Genomic DNA, 25,938 nt, shown 5'->3' with positions numbered 1-25,938 from the left:
CCCCTCAAAATCTTCTTCACCTAACCATGTATCAGACACTCCCAACCATGGGAAAAGATTCCTACTGTCTACCCCTCATCGTGATGTACCCCTCAATGAGCCTCCTCTGTTCTGGTGTAAGCAAACACGGCACAGCCAGTCTCCCCTTGTACTTGAAACGAACCAATCCAGCCAGAAAATCCTCGTAAATCTTTTCTCCACTCTCTCCAGTGCAATCATATCCTTCCAATGCGTTGGCCACCAGAACAGTACATGATATTCCAGATACGTCCCAACCAATGTGCCATTGAGGTGACATGTATATACTGTTCTGTGTATAAGTGGCTGGCCCGCCCTCTGATGACTTGATACCCTGTAAACCTCCCCCCCGTGACCTGGCCATAAAGGTCAACCTCCTGACCCCCTTCCATTCTTTCGAGCACATGGAGTTGGGCCAGCCGAAATCTAATGTGTATCAGAGCCCATCGTTCCTCACTCAGCTTTTGGAGTCATTAATAGAGCACATAATCCATAAAGTTGTCACATGACACCCTGGTCCTCTATTCTGTGCCATGTCTGATGAGGGCAAGCACTCTCCTTGCCTTCTTCACCACCTTGTCTATGTGTTCTAACTTATCTATCTTTATTTGCAAAGGTTCTGACTTTCAGCATTTGACTCACCCCACAGATTTCAGATTTATTGTCAGAGAACGTATATGACATCACATACAACCCTGAGATTCATTTTTCCTGTGGGTGCAGCAGAATTATCACTAATTGGTAGTGCAAAAATTAACTGTACACAGCATAAACATGTAAACAAACAAAGAACTGTAAACAAACTGTGCAATGCACAGAGAACAAAAGAAAATCAATAAAGTGCACAAGCAAAGAGCCCTTAAATGAGTCCCTGATTGAGTTTGTTGTTGAGGAGTCTGACGGTGGAGGGGGAGCAGCTGTTCCTGAACCTGGTGGTGCGAGACTTGTGTCACCGAGACCTCTTTCCTAATGGCAGCAGAGTGTGTGCTGGGTGGTGAGGGTCTTTGAGGATCGCTGCTGCTCAGTGTTCCCTGCAGATGTTCACGATAGTGGGGAGGGTTTTGCCTGTGATGTCCTGGGCGGTGTCCACTTCCTTTTGGAGGAATTTACAAACTGACTCTCACAAATAAAAGACACCGATGTGTAGAGCATCTATTCTCAACAGGGACTCTATGCCCCCCCCCCTCCCACTTCTTTTCACCTCATGTAACATAAATATATTTTATGTAGTCAGTAGGAGAAACCAAAGCGAACTAACCCATACACCTTGAGCAGAGTCCTAGTGGGGGCATAGCTGGAAATAAAAGGTCAAGAATGGCTGGTCTGAAGGAATAATGTGGGGTGGAAATAGATAAAGATGCAAACATGTTATTTCCCACCTCGATCTTTGATTTATACACGTCCTCCCAAACAACAGAGACTCTTCGGAGAATGTGTTTCAATCGATTTTTATTCATAATGGATAGCATGAAACTTTCTGTTTATGGGAATGCACGAGACTAGTGGTTCTCAGCCGTTTTTTTTTCACCCACACACACGCCATCTTACTAACCACCATATAACCATTTACGGAGTGGAAACAGGCCATGTTGGCCTTTCGAGTCCGCACCAGTTCACTGATTTTGTGCGCCCTCTTCAGGCATTGGTCCCAGTAGATCTTCATTCAATAACGATGGGCGAATTCAATGCAGATGGAATCAGTTGTAGAAATGTTTGTGAAAAGTGCAGTTCAATACTTCTGGGCACATTAAGAGCATTTTATGCCATAGGTGCTCTGTGGCTAGTGAAGGATTGCATAAGGTGGTATGTGAGTGGAAATGAGAGGTCGAGAACCTCGACATTGGACCAAAATGCCTAGAATGCATTTTGCTCAATCGTTCACCTAAAAGGTTTTCCAGAATTGCAACTCCTTCGTAAATGTACAATAGTTTAAGAAGGTTTGGAGCAGCTCCTCGCTGTTTTAGGACTGACTGGAACCATGGTCCAAGGACCAAGACTTTGCTTATGTGACCTATGCAATGTGTTAACAGGAGGAGATTGCAACAGCCTGGAAGGTGGTGAGGATAGAGCCCATTGTACTCAGACTCCGATTCTCTCTGTCACAGTACCTGGATGGACCTGGTAAGCAACATTCACTCTTCCTGTCCTGAAAGCAACCAGATTGGAAATTGTTTTGATTCCATTTTTTGGGGGGGGGGGGGGGGTGGGGGAACTGGCCCTTGGGCCGCAAGACCCTGCAGAGGAGAGAAGTCAGCAGAAAAGACCATTGGAGGACCTCTTCCCAGCATGAAATACATCTACTACACTCGATTGAGGCAGAGAGCAATAAATATTGTGAAAGACTCCACAGATCCCATATGTAAACTGTTTTCCCTTCTGCCATCTGGCAGGAGGTACCATGGCACTCGGGCCCTTACGTCTAGAGTGGGAAACGGCTTTTTCCCCCAAGCCGTCAGGGTCCTGAACTCCCAATACAGATGTGGATGGTTTGCCATGGATTTTCAGTGTATACATTTTAATGTGCTAACTGCTTTTCTAGCTTGTATTCATGTAAATATGCTCAGTGGTCCTGGAGAAGCACGATCTCGTCCTACCATGCGAGCATGGTGTGAACGATAAATAAAGTTGCCTTGACTTGAGATGCCACTTATAAAAACTCTTCAAAGTCCTTCAATGTACTGGCAGTATAAATAAACTAATATCTGTATATGAAACAGAAATAGCTGGAAATATTTATCAATATTAAAGAGAAGGAAAGAAGTTATGAGAGAGTTTATTGACATATACACAAGTACAATGTACAGATGCAACAAAATTCTTACTTGCTGCAGGTCACAAAATGCACCATTAACAATCCTGGCTGGTTGCACACTGTCTGGCATATTGAATGTAGAACAATATAGCACAGTTCAGGCCCTTCAGCCCTCGATGTTGTGCCGACCAGTATATCCCTTTCTCCAAGAAAAATAAAACTCCAGAGGGTTGTTAACTCGGCCTGTGACATCACAGGCACCGGTCTTCACTCCATCGATGACAGCTACAGGAGGCGCTGTCTTAAGAAAGCAGCCTCTATCCTCAGGGCCCTCTTCACTCTGCTGCCATCGGGAAAAAGGTGCAGGAGCCTGAAGACGAGCACCCAGCGGCACAAGGACGGCTTCTTCCCCTCTGCCAAGAATCTGAATGAACCACAGACTTTCCATGCACTATTTTAATTTATTGTTGTAAAGTAGTTTTATATGAATGCGACGTTGCCGCAAAAACAACGAATTTTGTGACATGTTCTTGACAATAAATTCTGATTCTGATGGTATTAATTATCACAAAACAATTGTGCCAGAACAGAAAAATGAAATAAGAAATATTGATGGCGAGAAGCTAAATATTCACGGTTGCACTGTGAATGACATCTCACTGATATTTTGGTCAACATTCCTCGACTTCCACAAAAATAGATGAATAGTTCATAACCAGAATTGAACATTGCAAAGGTGACCTGGCTTTTAAAATCGCTTAATTGGTTTGAAAGGCATTCCAAAGCCACGAAAGGCACTATGTAAATGTAAGTCTTTATTCCTTCATCTGAACAAAATGGTGGACACTGTTCCTTGCATTTCAAGCTGAAAGATTTTGCTGTGATCAAAAGGAGCGATGACTCTAAATATGGCCTTGCTTACTTTTTCAGACAGTTACAGATCAAACCACCAAGAGACCAAAGATTTTTTTGTGGATTTACCAGTGCGATCCAGTGAACATTTTGGCATTAAAAATGTGACCTCTGTTAGTAGATATCCTTATCAGTGATTCTCAAGGTCAAGTTAGAACTTGCTCTATTTGGATCATTTCATGTTCATGATGGTTTACTGACTCCAACTCAAAACCAAATTTTATCTTTTAATTCTTTGGTGGCCAGACGTGCAATTTTGATGACATGGAAAGGTAAAACTCCACCTACACACGCACAATGGTTAAGTGATATTATGTCTTGTTTAAGTTTAGAAAAAAATTAAATAGGCCATTAAAGAGTCAAATATTAACTTCCAAAAGATGTGGGGTCCATTTATGAACTTTATCATAACCAAAAGAATTTGGGTTGTTCTAAAGCTTTGGTGCTGTACTGTCCACCTCCAAGTTGTTGTCACTTGATTCCTACGTGTCAGCTTTTAACCTTGCTCTTTTTAAAAAAAAAAGTGACCTCTGTTTGAAAAGCACAAATTTTGCATGCGGTTGTGGGTACCGCATTCTGTGGCAATCGAGAGCATCCTTGAGATGACGGGTTGGGTCAACAGGAGAAACTGAGATTGCTCTGCTTGGAGCAAGGCACATGCAAGGGGTTTGAAAGATCATGAGTGGTTTGGCCAGGGTTAGAATAGCAAACCTGTTCCCTTTAGCGGATGGCTCACGAAACCAGGACACAAATAGAAAGCGAGGGGTGAAAGGCACAAGAGAGATACAGGATTGCAGAGGGGGATGACGATTTGAAATACCTCGACTGGGGTTGGTGGACACAGAGACAATTCGTGTGTATTCAGATGGCCTTTAGTTAGATATTCAGTGCTATGGAATATTAATTAAGGACATTTTCTTCAGTCGTGGCATGGAATTAATGGGCTGACTGGCCTCTTACCTACTATGCTATCAATCCATTATCAATGAAATTTCAGAAATTGCATTGAAGGTTCTTGTACTATAGAGTAAAGCCCCTGGTATTTAGCATCTGTGAGGATTGGCAGATGCTGGAGAAATGAATTTTCCAGTTGCATGAGAATGCGTGTCGAACGTATGGTGAATTACTGGCGAGGCGCACCAGTTTTAAACGTCTGGTATTTTTTACCTATTTATTTTCTGCAATTTTTTTGCCGGTTGCTCGAGGCTTGCATGAATTCCAGATAACAGAGGATTTCCCTGTATCATATATAAATTAAAATATTATTGGATTATGAAACGTTTCACTGGCATCACTAGGGGGCTGCAGGAGGCGCAGACCGCATTGGGGTGACACCAGCAGAGAAGGTGACACCAAAATGACTGTCTATAACATTTTTGTGCAGTGTTTTAGCAGAATTTTATTATTTTTTATAAAAATATCCCTGTCATTAGTTATAACAACAAAAACATTTTTTGTAAGTCCATTTCACATAACTACCATTTACTTTTTGAACCTTCTCGCGTTCTCCGGTCAGAGCTGTTATTATCACCCAATGACAATAGCACTTTGAATCAAGTGGTTTCGTCTGGACGCGCTACAACCTCGCGCTGTTTTTTTTCCATCGCTGCTGGTGTTTTTATCGTTGCTGCCTTTGTCAAATATCCTGGTGTTTTTGCTACAATATTGTGGTCATTAGTATTTGTGAACTGAGACCAATAACTTTTCTTGAGAATGAAGTAGCAACTTTATTACAAAGAACTTTACTCTGTATGGTCTGGTACAGGAAGAGATCAATGGGGGGGTGGGGGAGGGACTGTGGTGAATGTCTGCCAAGCTGCCCGTCTCCCCTCTCTGGCGAGCCTTGCTGTACTAACATTGGCTGTGGATGATCTCCACTGTTAAGGACACTTCCCTTGGATATAACTGTATATACATCTATTGTCTTTCATTATTGTACCATGAGTTTCTGCCTAATAAAATTGAAGGGCCAGTCGATGAAGGAGACAAAGACGATGTGGTCGAACAATAATCATGGCTTTTAGTAGCAGAAACTCATGGTACAATAACGAAAGACAATAGATGCGTATACAGTGACACCATGAGTTACCACACTGGGTGATGCCACAGAATTTTTTTTTTAATTGCCTGACAGAGCCATCAGTAGATGTTTTCCAACCATCCAACAAAGAAGGATTTGGTCTTGGACTACAACTCAAGAAGTAAGTATAACAATCTCCCCCAGATGCCTTCAGTAAGCAGGTTCGATATCAGATTGCTTTCCATGGGATCTGACAGTGCCCACTGTTTAAAGGGGACACATTGTCTGCTCAACACAACCCGCCCCTGAGAGTGGACCCCTCCTTCGATACTCTCCTGCAGTGCGAGCTCAGATTTTATTGGATGTCTGAGGAGCACGAATTAGACCCAATTCTGTAGCAGCAGGAGATCTATGAACACAAGCAGTAGAGATTATCTTTATGTTGCCTTTCCAATGCCCTCATGCCGTGGTTCTCAACCTTTTTCTTTCCCCTCACGTATCCCTTTAAGTAATCCCTATGCTGTCGGTGCTCTGTGATTAGTGAGGGATTGCTTAAGGTGGGACGTGGGTGGAAAGGGAAGGTTGCTCCAGACCCAATTGATACTGAAATATTTTCCTTGAGAAAAATTGTCACTGGCCCATTTCCTTTGGAGTTTTGAAACCCTGCACATAACACATCCCTAATGCAGGGGTTTTCAAACTTTTTCTTTCCACTCACATACAACCTTAAGCAATCCTCATCTCTGCAGAATCTTTGTCCTCTACCCAGTTTGCTTTTCCGATCAATTTAGTGTTATCATCAAACTTAGATATGCTAGTAATTGGTCCCCTTCCTCATATTTAAGGGGTCAACGTAGTCGTGTTGGGCCGAATGCTGTGTTTCCAGGTGGTGTGTCCCTATGTCTGTGACTGGGCAGTGGGAATAGTGGTGTGATACCACGGCCAACGAGCTGTGTTCCGTGTTTTGCAGAATTCTGGGAATGTTTACTTCTCAGCAGTGGAAGTACCTGAGCAACGACTTCCTGAAACACCAACAGGAGAAGAGGCAGAGTTGGTTCAAATCCAGTGGTGCGGTGAAGAAATTCCGATCGGGACTCAGCATCTTCTCCCCAATTCCAAAGTAAAGGGCAAAAAGGGAACTGGGTTGTGCATTTGTTTAGCAGCCAGTCGATTTAGGGGGGGAACTCAGCTGGTTGAAATAAATCCAGGTTGCCCGCTCCAATCACCTGTCTTTTGAGGTCTGATTAGAGGATCTCTCACTTAAATTTAGACAAACAGCACGGTAACAGGCCATTTCGGCCCACGCGTCCGTGCCGCCCAATTTGCACCCCCGTACGATTTTTTTTGGTACAGCAGGAGGAAACTGGAGCCCCTGGGGAAAACCCATGCAGACACAGGGAGAAGGTACAAACTCCTTACAGACAGTGTGGGATTCGAATCCCGGTCCCGATTGCTTACGCTGTAACGGCGCTGCGCTCACCACTATGCCAACCTTGCCATAGATCATTCCTGATCTAAGAACTTGCTCCCATTCCTTCCCCAATATTTCCATTTGTGTTTGTAACAAAGTATTTGAAAAAATATTTAGACATACAGCACGGTAACAGGCCCTTCTGGCCTATTACGGGCAATTAACCCGTATGTTTTGAAGGGTGGGAAGAAACTGTAACACCCTGAGGAAACCCACCCAGACATGGGGAGAATGTACAAACGCCTTACAGACAGTGCGGGATTCGAACCTGGGTTGCCGGTGCTGTAACAGTGTTGCGCTAACTGTGTCGCCCCATTAGCGTCTGGGGCTAATTTCTTTTTAAAAATATTTTAGAGATACAGCACAGTAGCACTGAGAACTACACACATCTTCCCAATTACCCTATGATTCCCAACACCAAGCTAATTTGGTATCCAATTGGCTAGTCCATCCTGTATGCCATGTGATCTAACCTTCCAGCCTAACATTTCAGACCTTGGCTACCAGCAAGAGTGGACCATTTGGCCCATTGAACCCATTCCTCCATTCACTAAGATAATGGCTGATCTGATGATCGGCTCATCTCCACCTACTTGCTTTTTTTCCCCATATCCCTTAATTGCCCGACTATGCAAAGATCTAATCAATCTTGTCTTAAATGTGTCTACTGAGGTCAGTTCCACTGCAAATTCCACAGATTCACTACCCTCTGGGAAAAGCAGTTCCTCCTCATCTCCGTCCTAAATCTACTCCCCTGAATCTTGAGGCTACGTCCCCTAGTTCTAGTCTCCCCCACCAATGGGAACAACTTACCTACCTGTCTTATCTATGCCTTTCATAATTTTATACATTTCTCTAAGATTCCATCTAAATTCCAGCAAGAACAGTGCCTTATAGGCTAGCCCCCTCATCTCTGGAATCAACCTGGTGAACCTCCGCTGCACCGCCACCAAGGTCACTACATCCTTCCTCGAGGAAGGAGACCAGAACTACATACAATTGCAACCTCACCAGTACCTTGTGCAGTTATACCTTGCCCTTGTCAATCCCCTAGGTCGCCTCTTGAAAATTAAGTTGGCAAGACACCACACTGCCTATCCCCAATCAGTCCTCGCCTTACTAAATGCGGATCGGTCCTGTCTCTCGAAATTCCCTTCAGTAATCTCTGCATTTCTTTTTATAGATCTCCGAGTTTTCCACTTATCCAGGATTCTGTACTGAAGAGTAAACTTGGAGTTCCAGATCTCCGAGTCAATCGTATTATTAACCGGTCCATCTCCTGTACCATGAAAACTCCCAAACCTGAGCTCTTTGGATGCCCTGCCACCAATCAGGCAAGTTTTACCTCGGGCAGTGTAAATGATATGAAGCACGTTAACACTTTGTGCATCTGCTGTAGGAAGATTTGGAAATCCTAAAGGTTCTGCATCCGCCTCAGCAGGTAACGCTTGTCACGCTCAAACACCCTGAGGCCCCTGTTCCCGAGCTTCAGTTCTATGCACCAGGGCTTTGATCCGTGCATTCCATTTCAATGTACAAAGGCCCACCCTTCCAATGTACCATTCCTCTGGTTCCTGCCCTCCCATCCAATATACAAGGGCCCTAGTTCATGCCCTCCCTTTCAACACACCAGGGCTCTAGTTCCTGTCCTCTCATCAGTGCTGGATTAAGGTATTATGGGGCCCTAAATAGTGCTGGTTGGTGCATGCGCGGTGAAGGGGAAGTATGATGTGAGGTGGTGACCGCCCCCTCCCCGAAAGAGTTTCTGACGCTGACCCTGCATGTCCATTTTGGTAAGTTTGAAATAGTCTTATTTATTCTTAACAAAATGATGCCAACTTTCTCAGATCACTTATATATTCAATGATTACCAGTAGTTTATCTAAGGAAATTGCCCTCCTCTCCCCATTAAAATTTACTTACACATTTTCTTAAAATAAAACTTGGTTTTGGTGGCGCAGGATCAATGGCCATCTTCGTTACCCATAATCATCCATGTAGCTGGAACCGCTCTGTGTTTCCAATTGCTATCTGCCGCATGCATCTCCCCCCGACGCAAAAGAACAAAACCAGCCAGCTGACCGAGGGGCTGAGGTGTCCCTCCAAGGCGCATTTCCATTTCCATTTTTGTTTCCATCTTTGTACAGTGGTAATGAGATACCGTTGAAAGGTGATAATTGGCTAAAATCGCTAAGGTTAGCGATTTTAGCTAATTATCACCTTTAATCGGGATTATTAACACAAACTAACAGTGTGATATCTTCTAACCGCTGCCCAAAGATGTAAATGGAAAAAATTCCTCATAATTCATAGTTCATAAGCGTGGGGGCCCTTGAGATTCTGGGGCCCGTAGCATTTGCTACTTTCCCTACCATGTTAATCCGGCCCTGCCTCTCATCCATACACCAGGGCTCCATTTCCTGCACTGCCTTCCAACGCATGCCACTGATCCCTGCTGTCCCATCCTTCCCTCCCTTGCAACCCACCAGTGCCCTGGTGGCTGTGCTCCCATCCGACATACAAGGACCATAGTTCTTGCGCTGCCTTCCAGTGCACTGGTGCCTTGGTTCCAGCGATCCCTTTCAACACACTGGGGCTTCTGTTCCTGCATCTATCAATGGGTCCTTGCTGTCTTTCAATCCTTTTCAATGCCTGGTCCTCAGTCTCTGTGGTCTCTAACTGACCAGAGCCTCATTTTACTCACGCCCTTTAAACTTACCTGTGCAATTGATTACAGAATCTAAAAATAGTGAACTCAAGATATGCTTGGATGTGAAGAGGCATGCTGACAATGACCCTGAAGATTTCCTAGTCTGGCACGTTCTCAGTCTGGAGCGTGCCTGGTTATTGGAATATTACCGTAAAATGTTCATTGCAAAGACAAAGCAAAATATAACCTTAAAATGCAAAGTGGATATTCTTGTATCCTTTACTTCCAGATGATACAGACATTCTTCCCTGCCCCTTCCTCTCTCCTCTCCTCCCCCATCTTTAGATTCGGGCACCTGCCTGCTTTTTACACGTACCTTGATGAAGGGCTCAGACCCAAATCTCAGACCTTCACTTCCTACAGACGCTGTGTGACCTGTTAAGTTTCTCCATCAATTCTGTGTTTTCACCAAAAATCCAAGCGTCTGCAGACTTTCCTGTTTAACTCCATCCTTCCCTTCTGTTGGTGAATTTAGCAGTGGCTAATTATTGCCAAGTAGTCTTAGATCCAGGAAATTAGATCTACGATGATCCATATATAGTCACATAGTCGGGGTCAAATCAAGGGGGTTGGTTTGACTTTTACACGGATACCACTTTTAACCTCAATGTTGTTCGAGGTGTCTGGAGCTCTGATGGCCAGGTGTTGAGTCTGTGTTCGGGGCGTCGGGAGCTCCAGTGGCCGGGCGGTGGAGCTCAGATGGCTGGGTGGCTGGGGCGAGGATCCGCGGTCGGGGCATCAGGAGCTCAGATTGGAGGGTTCATGGCCAGGGTGTCAGCTGCTTGAATGGGCAGGCGGTCACAGCCAAAAATAGGGTCAACTTTTACACAGGGTTGACTATTACACGAGCATTTATGCTATTTGACTGCATTTAAACGTCTCACGGCTCCCTTCACTAAGAAACGACTGGGCTATTGACTACAGCCAGACAATCAACCGTTACACTAACCTAGATGCCTACCCCCTGCCACGCATCAATGAAATGATTAATCAGATAGCGCAATACCAAGTGTACTCCACTATCGACCTCAAAGCAGCTTACCACCAAATCCCCATTAAAAAAAAAGGAGCAAGCCTATACAGCCTTTGAGGCTGATGGGGGGGAGGGTTATACCAGTTTAAAAGGGTACCTTTTGGAGTCACTAATGGTGTGTCAGTGTTTCAGAGGGAAATGGATAAGATTGCTAGTATTCATTTATCAGATAATAATTCTTATTTACTTCTACAATTTATCTCTAGGCTGGGAGTCGTTGTAAGAACATTCCAACATTGGAATATGGATTTCTTGTACAGGTAAGTTGAAAGCAATAGTGCAAACAGTTAATTTAACACAATGGGGTTTCTTGCATCTTTTTTACTGCCTTTTTTTAACCACGTAACATCTTCCCATGGATTTATCTGCAATTTTTTTTTATTTTTAAGCCTTCGATCAATGAATAAGAAATGAAGAAACAACTGATCATAATTCTGCAGTTGATTTTAGTTGTGAACTGAATATTATTGTCACAACAGCGGCACAGTTGGAGTAGCGGTTAGCGCCATGCCTTTACAGCGCCGGTGCTTGGGACCGGGGTTTGAACCCTGCACTGTATGCTGTCCCTGTGTCTGTGTGGGTTTTCCCAGGGGGCTCCAGTTTCCAAATGTAGTGGGGGGGGGGGGTGTCGGTTAATTGGGTGTAAATTGGGTGGCATGGACTTGTGGGCCGAAATGGCCTGTTACCGTGCTGTATGTCCAAAATTTTAAATTAAAAAGAAAACTGGGAAACTTCATGCAATCAGTATATGCGGCAAATGGAAAACAGTCCATTTCAGTTGAGTCTCTCCAAACATAAAGAAAAAAAACTCGTGACCAAACTCACTGCAAAGTCCTCTGATCACAGCAGAATTATTTCTCCATGGAAATGGTGAAAAGTTAAATGTACACATTGCATCAGTTAGTCAGCTAAAATAGGTGCGGTCTGCAGGTGTGACTAAATTTGAATTTTATTTTATTTTTAAAATTTGGACAAACAGCACGGTTTCAGGCCATTTCGGCCCACCTGCCCATGCCGCCCAATTACACCCAATTGACTTACAGCCCCCCCACCCCCCCCCCCCAAACCTGGTACATTTTGAGGGTGGGATGAAACCACAGTCCCCGGATGAAACCCACACAGACATGGGGTGAACATACAAACTTCTTACAGCCAGTGCGGGATTCGAACCCAGGTCCCGATCGCTGGTGCTGTAACAACGTTGCACTAATCACTATGTCAACTGTGCCACCCTTGAAAAACACGTTCAATGTGATTGGGGCTTCGAGTATCCCCTCACGCTCTCTTCTAATGGCCCCCCAGAAGGTAGAGACGCCATTCTCAGACTGAAGGTAAACTATTCTTGTACACAAGTGGATGAACAAAGTAAAAGTTTAAAATGTTCATAAAAACTCAAGAATGTAATGTTTATTTCATGATGTGACCAACCTTTATTGATCAACCCTTGGAACGGGATGGTTTACTGAGCAATCTCAAGATGCATTTAAGGGTCAACTGCATCGGACTTGTCAGCCACAAACGAGCCTGCAGCTAACGTGGACATTTACCCCTCCATAAATCTTCGTCCGCGAAGCCAAGCCAAAGAAAGACATTGATATGGGACTTGAGACCCATATAGACCAGGCCAAGAGAACACAGCAGAATTTCACTAAGCATATTAGCAAAACAGTTGCTTTTTGATAACATACAAGTTCAAGTGTCCATGGATCTGCCTCCAGTGCTCCCACAGCCATAAAACTTGAGCCCAAACCATCGGTCAGTTTCGAGCCAGCCTCCTGCAGCCTGCATGGGTCCCTTGCCTCGAGTCGCAGCTGACAGATCCTCTCACTGATCCGTCGCTGTGGTCGCCATGCCGTGAGTCGCCTCCTCTGCTTCTCCTCAAATGGAGGGGGGTGGGGGTTTCCCTGTTATCTGGTGCCCTGAGCCAGTCCTCTGCCTTCCCCGGAGTCTGCAACCCCTTGTGGCCGCTGCTGATCGTTGGAGCCGTCTCTTGTGACAACACCCCGTGATCGCAGGATTTGAAATAAAACCATCATCGGCTGGAGGAAAAGAAAAACGTCTTCAATGCAAAATATCCCCGGGGATTATTTCCACTTCACCAGCTGTGGGGAGGAAGGAACAGTGTAAGAGAAGGGGAAGTACTCTGTGGCACCTGGATCCTCTCTGGGATGGGAGGATCTCTTAGATTCAAAGTTAAATAAGAAAGTCTGCAGATGTTGGGATCGAGTTCAATACACTAACATGCTGGAGAAAGTCAGCAGGTTATGCAGCGTCGATAGGACGTCAAGTCAAATCAAGTTTATTGTCATCTGACTGTACAAGTGCAACCAGATGAAACAGTATTCTCCGGTCTTCAGTGGAAAACACGCAGACATAACACACAGACAGACAATGCACGCGCAGGACAAGAATTTCATCTATACAAATAAATAAATATTGTTTCATGAATATGAGGGTCTCGGATGATTAGTGTGTGATCTCATTCAGCGTTCTCAGTGGCCGTGGGAAGAAGCTGTTCCTCAGCTTGGTGGTGCTGGCTCTGATCCTCCTCCACCTCCTCCCCGACGGGGGCAGCTGAAAGATGTTGTGTGCGGGGTCCTCAATGATTTTGCGTGCCCTCCTCAGACAACGCTCCCCGTAGATCACGTCGTTCAGGTGGAGTGAGACTCCAGTGATCCTCTCTGCTGCTCTTAGTCCTCTGGATTAGCGTCTGATCCATTTCTTTGCAGCCACCAATGGTTTGGGCCTGGTCCCTTCGTCCGGTATAAGCAAAAGCAGGCAGTTGACTGAATAAAAACAAGAGCAGGGGGAACAGCACAGACTCGCTAGTAAGAGGTCATGGGGGGATACAGGTGGGGGGGGGGGGGTAGAAGAGAACAAAACTGAAGTGTTAGGGGGAGAGGGTTATCCTCTGATAGGAGAAGAAAGGGGGAGCTGGAGGGAGGAACAGAGACACCGAGGAGGGGTGACCAGAAATTGGAGATTGACGTGAATGCCGTCGTCCCGCTGGAGAGAGCAGTAAATTCATAATGGACCAGTGGCAGAGTGCATCTGGCGAAACATCTTCAGTCTGAAGCATTGACTCAGTGTCTCTTCCCACAGGTGCAGCCCGACCTGCTGATGCCACATTTCCCTTTACTTTTAGATTTCCAGGACACGCATTTTTCTTATCTTTCTAGCCAGTAAATGTCAAAGAGTTGTGCTCTGCCCTCTGTAATTCATGGCGATGAATCCAAGGAATGGACTTGAGAGGCAAAGGATTTGTGCGCTAGATCGATTCATGATTAGCGCCATCACCAGGGGTGAATTTCTAAGCACAGATCTACTGAGGCCCTTACACACAGAAAACTGCAGCACTTGGCTGATCTGGTGATTCGAAAACGACGGTTGACTCTCAAAATGTCCTACAGAATGCTCTAGAATGCCCATCCTTTCAGGAGGAATCTGGGATGGGCAATAAATAGTGGCCAGGAACAAATTGCAAGCTTACCAACTGGTGACCTTCTCCGAATTCCTGGTGAAATGCTGTGGGTTAATAATACCTCTCGACGTGCAAACCCACAGAACCTTAAAACATCACAGGATAGAAACCAGGCCCTTCAGCCCTTCTAGTCTGTGCCATTTTTATGCCCAAGTCTCACAGTATACCTCTCCCATCCATGTTCCCATCCAAATTCTTCTTAAATGATAAAATAGAGCCCTCATTCACCACTTCAGCTGGCATCTTGTTCCACAATCCCACCGCTCTCTGTGTGAAGAAGTTCCCCCTTAAATCACCTCTAGATTTTTCCCCTCTCGCCCTTAACCAATGTCCTCCGGTTTGTATCTTGCCTAACCTCTGGAAAAAGTTGATCTACAATTACTCTGTCTGTACCCCTCACCATTTTTAATACCTCCATCAAATCTCCCCTCATTTTGCTACGCTCCGGGGAATTAAGTCCTAACCTGTAACTCAGTTCCTGAAGTCTGAGCAACATCCTAATAAACCTTCCTGCACTCTTTCAGTCTTATCACTATCGTACCTGGAGTTAGGTGACCAAAATGGCCTCACCAATGTCTCCATGTTTCTTGCCTCTTTTTTTTCCCTTCTCCTTAAACAATAATCCACTCCCTCAACATGGACCCAATTCTATGAGCTTAAAACTGAAATGTTAAATGTATTTAAATCTAGACATACAGCACGGAAATGGGCTCTTTTGGCCCTTCAACCCACGCCACCCAATTACCCCAATTGACCTATGTTTCTTGGAAGGATGGGTGGAAACCAGTGCCCCTGGGGAAAACCCATGTAGACACAGGGAGAACGTACAAGCTCCTACAGACAATGCCAAATGGGCAGATCCAAATTTGTTGCCTCCTCTTAGAACATCTTGAAGGATTCATTTAATTACAGCGAGATTCATTTATATCTTTATGTTTGGTGCTAGACTATGAAGTATGCAGAGCAGAGGATTCCCACTCTGAATGAATACTGTGTTGTATGTGATGAACAACATGTCTTCCAGAATGGCTCAATGTTGAAGGTAAGCATAACTTTGCATTATGGAAGAGTCATTATTTTCCTCGTTTGATGGACCGTGAAGTGATAGTGAAGACTCTTTCCAAGCACCAAGTCTGCGGAGGTGGCCAGACTCTCTGTTTTCCCGTTCTCCTGCCACGGAGAGGAAGAATCCTGAGCACGCTATCCCTTGTGGACAATTTAATTTGAATTTTAAAGCATTGTAATGAAGAAATACAGCACCATAGCGAGCCCTGCTGGCCCACCAGTCCACGCCGCCCAAATGCGCCAATGAATTTATGAACCCCATGTCAAGGTTGGGGGAAACCAGGAGGAAGCCCACGGCGTCTCCTTACCAACTGTGCTGGATTCGAATCCGGTTTGCTGGTGCACTAACTGACCTTCGTGCTCCTGACTTTTCCTCATTGAGGGAGAATTCCGATTCACCCTCAGCCTTGCATTTGCTTTCTGGTTCGAGAGAGGGAGAACGTCGAATTATTGAAATTAAATGTGCACAAGAGGTCAATATGATCATTTTAATCTAATTACGAACCAACAATACAATTACAAGATAAAAAGGGAATCTTACATTTGTTGTGCAAACACGCACAAGCATGACACATGTGCGCACACACAAACATCACACCTGCATACACACAACATACATGCGCAAGCACACACACTGTACTTGCATGGATCGATGTACGCGCATACACCCTCAGTCTAACGGCAATACAATAGATACGTACACAGACACATGCACACGCTCTCTCTCACACACACGCTCACTCACTCACGTGTGCACATGCACACACGCGCTCACAAGTTTGAAGTGGATTTTGGCCTGAACTCCAGAGTTATGACCTCCAATCCATTGACTGATCCATTCCATTTTAGAGTGGAAGCTGTTTCTCTTTGCCGGGAATTTAGGGTCACTCTCTCCAAACAAAGGGTCCTCCTTTCAGTTCAGAGATGAGAATGCATTCTCTTCATCTTGTAAATCGTTGATATTCTTTACTCAAGATAACTGCCAGAATGTAATTATCTAAAATTGCAACTCCATTTCTTTCTCGTGTTGACACCTGGATCCTCTAAGGACATGTTGAGTTGACTAGACCTGTATTCTGTTGAATTCAGATGAATGAGAGATGTCCTCGTTAAGGTGCAGAAAATTCTTGGAGGGATTGACAGGGTTAGATATGGTATCTAGAAATAATCTAAAATGGACTATTTAAGAGTGAGGGAAGGAGAAATTGCTTTACTCAAAGAGTAACCTCGAGTCAGATATCGACTCATGCAGAACACATTGTTAGATTTCCTAATATTAAAAGGATTGTGAGATGTTGCAAGGAAATGATTTTGAAGGAGGTTAGGTGTGGTGTGAATTAGAACATGGAAGTCTGCAGACACCATGATTGAAGTAAGAATACAATGCTGGAGAAACTCAGCAGGTCATACAGTGTACTTTATATACCAAAGATACAGAACCAATGTTTCAGGCTTGAGCCCTTCTGTGGAAGCGAGTCTGGGTGAGTATGTGGTCATAGAGCTTGAGAGCAGCAGGGAGTGCGGATCGGGAGCATTGAGGGAGAATCCCACAGAATTCTCTTCGGAGAGTACAGGAGCACCTATTCAGGCATCCCTTGAAGAGAATTTCCAGAGTTCTGCAGTAGACAGAAGTAAAACACAAAAATCTGTAGGCACATTGGTTGAAATAGGCTGGAGAAGCTCAACAGGTCAGTGAACTTTATAGAGCAAATTTAAACATCTCAGGTTTGAGCCCTTCAACAAGGTTTGCATATCTTGAAGAAGGCCTCAAGTGCGTAATGTTAGGTATCTTTGCTCTGTAAAGTACACCTGTTTGACTACCTTGATGAAGGGCCCAGGCCCGAAATGTTGAGTATGTATCTTTATCTTTGCTATATAGAGTACACTCCTTGACCTACTGAATTTCTCCAACATTGTTTTTATTTTTTAGACATGGAGTGCTTCTGTTCATGTTCCAAGTTGACTTGCTGTGCAGATGCCACAGTTGTACATTCACTGCTTGAGTTGAAGCTGATGCATGGACATATGAACTCCTCCCACAACTTTCAGTAGGCTTAACCATTTTCTTTCTTCCCTCTGCTGCCACCCAGCCTGCTGTGTGCACACGTGAGCTGTGCGTTTTCTCATTCTACACGCTGGGAGTGATGTCTGGAGCAGCGGAAGAGGTGGCTACTGGAGCAGAGGTGGGTAACCAGCCCGAACTGATCTGGAAGTGGGAAGCGTTTACACTCCTGCCGTGACTTCATATTAAAGTATCCATTCTGAGCCTTAGAGATCAGTAAAAAAACCCCGTTATCTGGAATTCAGGCAACCGGCAAAAAATTTGCAGAAAATAAATAGATATAAAATATGAAAGTTGGCTCATCATGCAATCTCAAGCAATTGGAAAATTCACTTATCCAGCATCTACCAATCCCCAGAGGTAGATTCCAGATAAATTTAAAGTTTGTGTCACCTTATAACAAGTGCAATGGGAAGGGTTCCTCTGTGAGCAGACGAACAGGTTACCTCTACCATTCATGTATCACCGTGAAAAGCATAATTTACAGAGTATAGAGTTGGAATCAAAAGAAGGACCAGTTAACGCCAAGCAAAGGGAGAATGAGAGCACTGTTTTGGGGTTGGTGCAGGAGCCTGATGGCTGCAGGGAAGAAACTTTTTAAGCCTGCTGATGCACACTTTCACACTTTTAACCTTCTCCCCGCTGGGAGGAGGATGAAGAGTGTGGGATGGGGGTGTGATGGGACCCTAATACATGGCAGCGAGAGGTGCCGAAGGAGTCCGTGGAGGGGAGTATATCTGAGCTACTCAAGATCCATCACCAGAATTTCGTGCCTCTCCCAACATTGTTTGTGTGCACCCATCGGGCTCCTAACCCAAAGACCAATAGATTACCGCAGAGCTTGTCTTCAGCCAGGGATTTGAGGTCATGAAGGTAAGAGAAGAAATTTTGGGGAGAAATCAAACGTTTTGCAAAAAAATTATACACGCTGTTTTGAGAAAATGAAAACTCTTCCACTGACTTTGCTAAACTAGCAGATTAAAAAATAAACCAATCAGAACCATTGGGCTTGCAATTTTATTGCATTTCGGAGCTTGAGCTTAAAAGCATTTGAAGCCATGAATAACACTAAGTTTGAGCGAAAAGTAAGGAATGCTACACAAAGAACCATCCCAAGGATCTCTTGCTTCCAGGTGGTGGATCTGTTGGTGGCAATGTGCCGAGCTGCTTTGGAATCTCCCAGGAAAAGTATCATCTTTGAGCCTTATCCTTCAGTTGTGGACCCAAGTGATCCCAAGACGCTTGCGTTCAACCCCAAGGTAAGATGCATAAAGAAAGTGAATGATGTCAATCTCCAGTTATAGATAAAGTATCATTGGATAAATAACTGCCAGTCAATCTTTGAACCACTGTAGACCAAGGTTTAGATTCTTTTAGATGCTTTCCTTCATTTTCTCCCCTCAAGTTATACAAACGTGATTGTTCATACATATTCACGAAGGTGAACTGATACATTAAACCACATGCTGCATCTCTTAATAATAAAATAGAATTTAGAAACTTAGAGCAGTGATTTGTTAAATTCTTCTTTTCCATTCCCCTTTCTTTAAATTATTTATAGAAGCCGACGGTAGCAGTTTAAACCTGTGCTCTCAAATTAACCAACAACCCTGTACATTTAGAAGGATGGGAGGAAACTGGAGCAACCAGAGGAAACCCACACAGACATGGGGAGAGGGTACAAACTCCTCACAGACAGCACCGGATTCGATCCCGGCTCGCTGGCGGAGTTCTAACGAACCACTGTACCTCCCGTATCTTGTTCTTGTTCTTCAATCATGGTAGCTTTGCGAAAAGTCTTTTCCGAAGGCATCGTAGCCTTTAGCAGCTCTGTTCAATTTTTATACAAGTATCAGCAACTTTATATTAATCTTTGACCACAAGCTCTGGTGTATTATCCCAGAGACAACCTGCATAATGACATCTTTCCAGCCTTTTCACAGTACCCGTGATTTTCTGTTTGAGTGCATTGGAAGGATTTCTCCCCCAAAGTGGTGAGATTTATCATTACGAAGTCTCTTTTGATTTTGCGTGCCTTGGAAAGGCAATGTTACCTTTCTCTTTCTTCCACTGAAACCACTCATTGCTCAATCTTCAGCCTCCTTGATTTCCAAACCTCGGGGAATTTCTCTGCATAACTGACGTTGTCAGTTTAAGTCATTATGGGTGGTTTTTATTTGAATATTTTATTTTAAAAGACTCAAGCAAATATATACAAACGGTACAAGACATTTTCTTATCACACAATAAATATAAATTTTCACCCCTTTCCTTGATATTAAAGGCAAAGGAGAGAAAAAATAAATACAACCTTCGTCTGTACCATAACCTTAATTCAGTCACTTCTTCATGTATCTTATTTCTTAATGGGGGGGAGGGGTGGTGTAGAGATCATTTCTGTGCACCTATGTGCCTCATAGGTCCAAAACCAGGATTACACAATCGAGGGAGAGATGGGAGTCAGACAACGATGAATGAAAATTGCCGGGAGGACTTGTGTCTAAACAGCATGGCAGGGATTGTCAATGCCAGAAACGTGCTGGAGCAGTTCAATTTCCTGCATCCGTTGTACCTCAAACCAGAAAACATAAATCAAAGCCAGAAATTTTGGAGTAGTTTTTCAGACGCAGTGTAGAGGTTGGAACCTTTATCCAGTCCATCTGGCTATGTACGAAGATGAGATCCTTCTGGGTAGACCTTAAAAGATTTTGTTTTACAAAAGTGGAGTCTTCACAAGACCCAGGTTTGTTCCTTCTGGGAGATATTAGTGAAGTACAGTTTAGAGCAGTGGGTCTCAACCTTTATTTTTTCCACTCACATCCCACTTTAAGTAATCCCCATGCCATTGGTGCTCTGTCATTAATAAGGGATTGCTTAAGGTGGGAAGGGAAGGTTGAGAATCACTGCTCTTGACCCAATTGTGACTGAAATATTTTGCTTGAGAAAACTTGTCATTGGCCCATTTCCTCTGGAGTTCTGAAACCGTCCACATAACGGGTCAATGAGGTACGATTTTCAAACTTTTTCTTTCCACCCACATCCCACCTTAAGCAATCCCTTACTAATCACAGAGCACCCATGGCCTAGGGAATACTTAAAGTCGTGTGCGGGTGGAAAGAAAAAGATTGAGAACCATTGGTCTAGATTATCCAAACACCAAATTCAATTTGTGAAGATCGCTTTGTCGGAAGCCAGGAAGCGTATAGAGGTTGCCTGGAAGTCCAACTCTCAACTATTACCTGATGGAGTTCGGAAATGCAGAAGATTACTTATAACTTGAGGAAGAAGTATGGCACGTTCATTGAAGTGTGGCAGCCGTACCTGAGGCACATTGTGAGTTGTTATTTGCAGGATAATGTGTGTCTTATTATTTTCCCGTTCCCTGTTTCTAGAAGAAGAATTATGAACGACTGCAAAAAGCTCTGGATAGTGTAATGTCAATCAGAGAAATGACCCAGGTATGTAACTCGACCTACTGCACATGAGTGTAATATTTGGTGATCTGGAAATAATCAGTGGTATATAATTGTAAAATTAAAAGGAAAAGTACAGATATTTTGTGTGCTCTTAGAGTTTTCATCATCTGACACAGACTGGGCTTCGTATTTTGAAACTGCTCCATTATCCTTATCCCTTCCTGTGGGACCGTGCTCCTTGCCCCACCATTTTAATCAGGCACCTGCCTACAGGTTTGATGAGGGGCTCAATCCTGATATGTTGGTTATCTCCTTTATTTTTGCAATATAAATAAAGGAGACATGATAAAGGTATACAAGATATTAAGAGGAAATGTATGGAGTGGACAGCCAGCGCCTCCTTCCCGGGCCTCCACTGCTCCGTACAAGACGGCACGGCTTTCAGGTAATGGGTAGGAAGTTCAAGGGGGATATTAGAGGAAGGTTTTTGTACCCAGAGAGTGGTTGGTGCGTGGAATGCACGACCGGGGACAGTGGTGGAGGCAGAATCAGAATTTATTGTCGTGAACAAGTCACTGAATTCGGTGTTTTGAGGCAGCGTCAGAATGCAAAACATTCACTAATACAGTTTAAAGTTGTTCATAGAGCTCATATGTCTAAAGATAAACTCCATCGCTTTTATTCTCATATCGATCCTATATGTGATAAATGTCAATTGGAAATAGCTTCCCTTACACCTATGTTTTGGTCCTGTCCCTCTTTACAGAATTATTGGAAGGAAATTTTTTCCATTATATCTACTGTTTTGAATATTGATTTACAACCACATCCCATTACTGCAATTTTTGGATTACCTATGATCGATTTGACTTATTTATCTCTTCCTGCGGATCGTATGATTGCTTTTCTTACACTAATGGCTAGAAGATCTATACTATTAAATTGGAAAGAGGTTAATCCTCCCACTGTTTTCCAATGGTTTACCCAAACTATACTATGTTTAAATTTAGAGAAAATTAGAAACTCTGTCTATGAATCCCCTTCTAAGTTTGAGTTAACATGGCGACCATTTATTCAATATTTTCATTTGTGGTGAGTTGATCTGGCTCTGTTTTCGTTCTATGATTATGTATGATAATTGGGCTGTAAGATGAGATCGGAGTGATCGGCGTGGTTTAGCTATATCTGTAGGGTTTTTTTAAAGTTTTTTTTAAAGTTTTTTTTAATTCAGATTTGTTTTTTCTTCTTTTTTGGGGTTTTTTTTTTTCTCTTTTTTTCATATATTGTTATTAATTATATCTTTTTTTTTTAGAGATAGTTCACACCCTAAACTGATCTAAAAAAATTTTTATGATATATTTTTATTCTGTAATATTATTGCTTAATATCTCTATATTAATTCATTACTTACTATGTATTTTTTATATCTCTTTGAACTGTATGTGTTTATAAATTATAATAATAATAAAAAGATTGAAAAAGAAAAGAATGCAAACATTTGGATTATGAAGCATCTTAGAACAGTAATGTGAAAAATAAAAATTTTGCCAGTTGTTGATGTTGCCAGTTGCTTGAGGTCCAGATACTGTATTTGAAAATGGCATCATTTTTGGAAAGTTATTCCAATAATAAACACAACCTTTAAAAAAGAAAATTCCAACTGCAGAGAAGGGCATGGAAGATAGACTGATGAGCGAAGGAAGGAAATCCACAATAGCATGTCTTTTTAACTTAATTTTTTTTAATGTAGACATTTAGCAACAGTAACAGGCCCTTCCAGCCCGTGCCACCCAATTGACCTACATCCCCGATACGTTTTGGCAAATGGTGGGAGGAAACCGGAACCCACGCACACACAAGGGGTACGTACAAACTCCTTACAGACAGCGCTGGGTTCAAACCCGATCGCTGACGCTGTAAAGGTGTTGAGCTAACTGGTAGGCTAACCCTGCCACCCTAAGTTTCAAGTCCACATCAAGTTCATGGGAAATGCGAAAGCATCTTTCACTGGGTGCAGGGACCAAAGCAGGAGACAATGCTTCAGTTATGGTCTCACCAAAGCCCTCTGCAATCTCAGTACGCTTTCCTATCCTCATTAATTTATAGGAGATGGTCTAAATGCAAACATTAAAGGAGATTGAGTGGCACGTTTTGCATAGCGATTAGCGCACTGGCAGGTAAATTGGGTGGCATGGTCTCGTGGGCCAAAATAGCCCGTTACCGTGCTGGATGTCTAAATTAAAAATTGTGGCAGTAGATATAAAACTAAAATACAAGCACAAAAATGCTGGAGGAACTCAGCAGGTCACACAGGATCAATTAGAAGTAAGGAGATGTATAGCCAACATTTCAGGGGGATTGAATTCAGAAGAGAGATCGTGTTAAAACTCTACAAATCTCTGGAGAGACCGCACTTGGAGTACGGTGTTCAGTTCTGGTCACCTCATTATAGGAAGCTGTGGAGAGACTGCAGAGGAGATTTACCAGGATGTTGCCTTGATTGGGAAACAAGTCCTTATGAGGCAAGGTTAGCAGAGCTGGGACTTTTCTCTTTGGACCGTAGAAGGATGAGAGGAGACTTGATCGAGGTCAACAAGGTTATGAGAAACATAGATAGATCAGAAACATAGATCAGAAAAAACCCGAGGATGTGTGTGCAAAGTTTGGGGAAGGAAGTCAAGGCGAGACATCAGGAGTAGGTTGGGTTTTTTTTTACACAAAGTGTTGTGGGTGCCTGGAATGCCTTGCCAGGGATGGTGATGGAGGCTGAAATGCTAGGGGGTATTTAAGAGGCTCTTAGACAGGCACATGGATGAAAGTAAAATAAAGAGTTATGGGGTAGGGACAGTTTGTACTTCTTTTTAGGAAGGAATATATTGGTCAGCACAAGATTGTGGGCTGAAGGGCCTGTACTGTGCTGCACTGTTCTATTTTGGGTCTTAGCCTTTTTCACGGTATGAGCAAAAGGCAGGCAGGCACCTGAATGAAAAGGCCGGGAGAGGAGGGAAGAAAGGGCAGGTGGAGGCAATAAACCATCTTTGTAGATGAACTAGAGGACTGAGAGGTAGGTGGGAACTGATCAGGAGAGGCTCAGTGATTCCAGAGCTGGAGGAAAGGAGATAGAGGGAATGAGAGAGAGACAGAGCTAGAGAAAAGGAGACATGCCGCAAGGTGGCAGGCCCTTTTAGCCCACCAGCCCATGCTGCCCAATTACACCCAATTTAGCGACGTCCCCCAGTATATTGTTTGAACGGTGGGAGGAAACCGGAGCACCCGGTGGAAACCCACGCAGACATGGGCAGAACGTGCAAACTCCTTACAGACTGTGTGGGATTTGAACCCCGGGTCTGATCCCTGGAGCTGTAACAGCGTGGTGCTCACTGCTAACCTAATTGTGCCACCAGGGGAACTGGCAGGGTGCAGTGGGGGCTCATGGAAAGCAGAGAAGTTGATGTTAATGCCATCTGGTTAGCCCAAAACATTGCTTATAGGTCGTTACCTCCTATGGACCAGCTGAGCTCCTCCAGCATTTCTGTCTTTTACTACATTCACAGCTGATGCAAACTTTTGTGTTTCGCTCTAGACTGGCTTAACACTGGATGTTGAAGAATGAGTCGAACAGTCTCCTTGTCCTTTACGATCTGATCTCAAGAAATTATTTCTTTCAGATTTAGACAGAAGGTGCAGTTTTTCCAACAGTTTTTCAGTTGCCTTTTATCTGTTACAGGGATCATACCTGGAAATCAAAAAACAAATGGACAAACTGGACTCTTTAGCTCACCCGTTGTTGCAATGGTAACTCACCTTAGTGTGTCCTTGTTTGTTTTGATATGGCGTACGTGCATTCATAAAGTCTTATAGCACAGAAACATGCCCCACAGCATGTTTTGTCCATGGTGACCAACCTATTTGCCTGCATTCAGCTCAGAGCCGTCAAAGCTTTTCCTATCCTTGTACCTGTCTAAATGTCTTTTAAAATAGTACAATCGTCCTCGCCTCCCACATGCAGCAAAACCCCTGGTATCCGGCACCTATGGAGATGGGTGGATGCAGGATAAGTGTATTTTCCGGTTGCTTTAGACCTTCTCTCACAAAGCCTAAATAATAATCCTGCGTTAAGAATAAACAGCTTAAAAGACAAAATACGATACTGTATTATCACTGAACAAACTTCACTTGCGTGAATATATAAACCTTAAGATAGTGATTCTCAACCTTTCTCTTTCCACCCACATACCACCTTAAGAAATCCCTTAGTAATCAGAGAGAATACTTAAAGTGGTATGTGAGTGGAAAGAAACAGGTTGAGAACCACTGCCTTAAAGTATTTTATTTTCAGTCACATTCTTTGAAAACATTTAACCATTGCTGCATCTGCAGGTTCCTCCCCCTCCTTGCAGCCGCCCAAAAGACGAACAATAACATTATAGATAATTAACCCCCTCTCCCCCATGTTTACAGATAAAAGCCTCTTACTAAGCAAGGATAAGGAGACACTTTAACAGAGTCACCTCAATGGCGAGCAGGATCAATCAGCTCTTCATCCTGGGCAACGCCATTGCTGTTTCACACAACTTTATTCGAACAGCTGCTCCAACCAAGGCTCTCCACTGGCTAAATATTTTCTCCCATCATTTTAAAATGTTAGACAAACAGCATTGTACCAGGCCAATTCGGCCCACTAACCTATACCCCAGTACGTTTATGAAGGTCTTCCACAAAGGTTCCTGTGTTACTTCAGAGAACATTTATTTATGCAATTTTAAACTTGCATATCTTTACCTACTATTTATTCTTATTTATTTTCCTCGATTTTATTTTGCCGGTTGCTTGAATTGCAGATACCAGGGGCTTTACTGTACCCACCACCCTCCGAGAAAAAAGGTGCCTCTTTTAAATCTATCCCATCTCAATGTAAATCTATACCTTCTAGTTGTAGATTCCCCAACCTTGGGGAAAAAAGTTTATGCCTTATCTATGCCCCTCATTATTTTATCA

At 43.6% G+C, this 25,938-nt stretch overlaps 1 protein-coding gene across 11 annotated transcripts in view; it reads left to right on the top strand.

Annotated features, from left to right (window-relative positions):
- LOC138745530 (protein mono-ADP-ribosyltransferase PARP6-like) overlaps nt 1-25,938 on the top strand; it is a 119,347-nt gene that overhangs the window by 73,159 nt on the left and 20,250 nt on the right. For all 11 annotated transcript variants that reach the window (XM_069902664.1, XM_069902665.1, XM_069902667.1 and 8 more), the window contains 10 exons: nt 2,049-2,139; nt 5,817-5,883; nt 6,673-6,822; nt 8,357-8,507; nt 11,123-11,176; nt 15,344-15,439; nt 17,553-17,645; nt 18,658-18,783; nt 20,917-20,982; nt 24,668-24,735. In XM_069902664.1, coding sequence (XP_069758765.1) covers nt 2,049-2,139; nt 5,817-5,883; nt 6,673-6,822; nt 8,357-8,507; nt 11,123-11,176; nt 15,344-15,439; nt 17,553-17,645; nt 18,658-18,783; nt 20,917-20,982; nt 24,668-24,735 — 962 coding nt within the window. The remainder of the gene's footprint in view (nt 1-2,048; nt 2,140-5,816; nt 5,884-6,672; nt 6,823-8,356; nt 8,508-11,122; nt 11,177-15,343; nt 15,440-17,552; nt 17,646-18,657; nt 18,784-20,916; nt 20,983-24,667; nt 24,736-25,938) is intronic.

Source organism: Narcine bancroftii, chromosome 11, assembly GCF_036971445.1.
Source record: "Narcine bancroftii isolate sNarBan1 chromosome 11, sNarBan1.hap1, whole genome shotgun sequence".
Classification (NCBI taxonomy): Eukaryota; Metazoa; Chordata; class Chondrichthyes; order Torpediniformes; family Narcinidae; genus Narcine; species Narcine bancroftii.
Note: the sequence above shows the minus strand (reverse complement) of the source record. Positions and strands in the feature narration are given on the sequence as shown.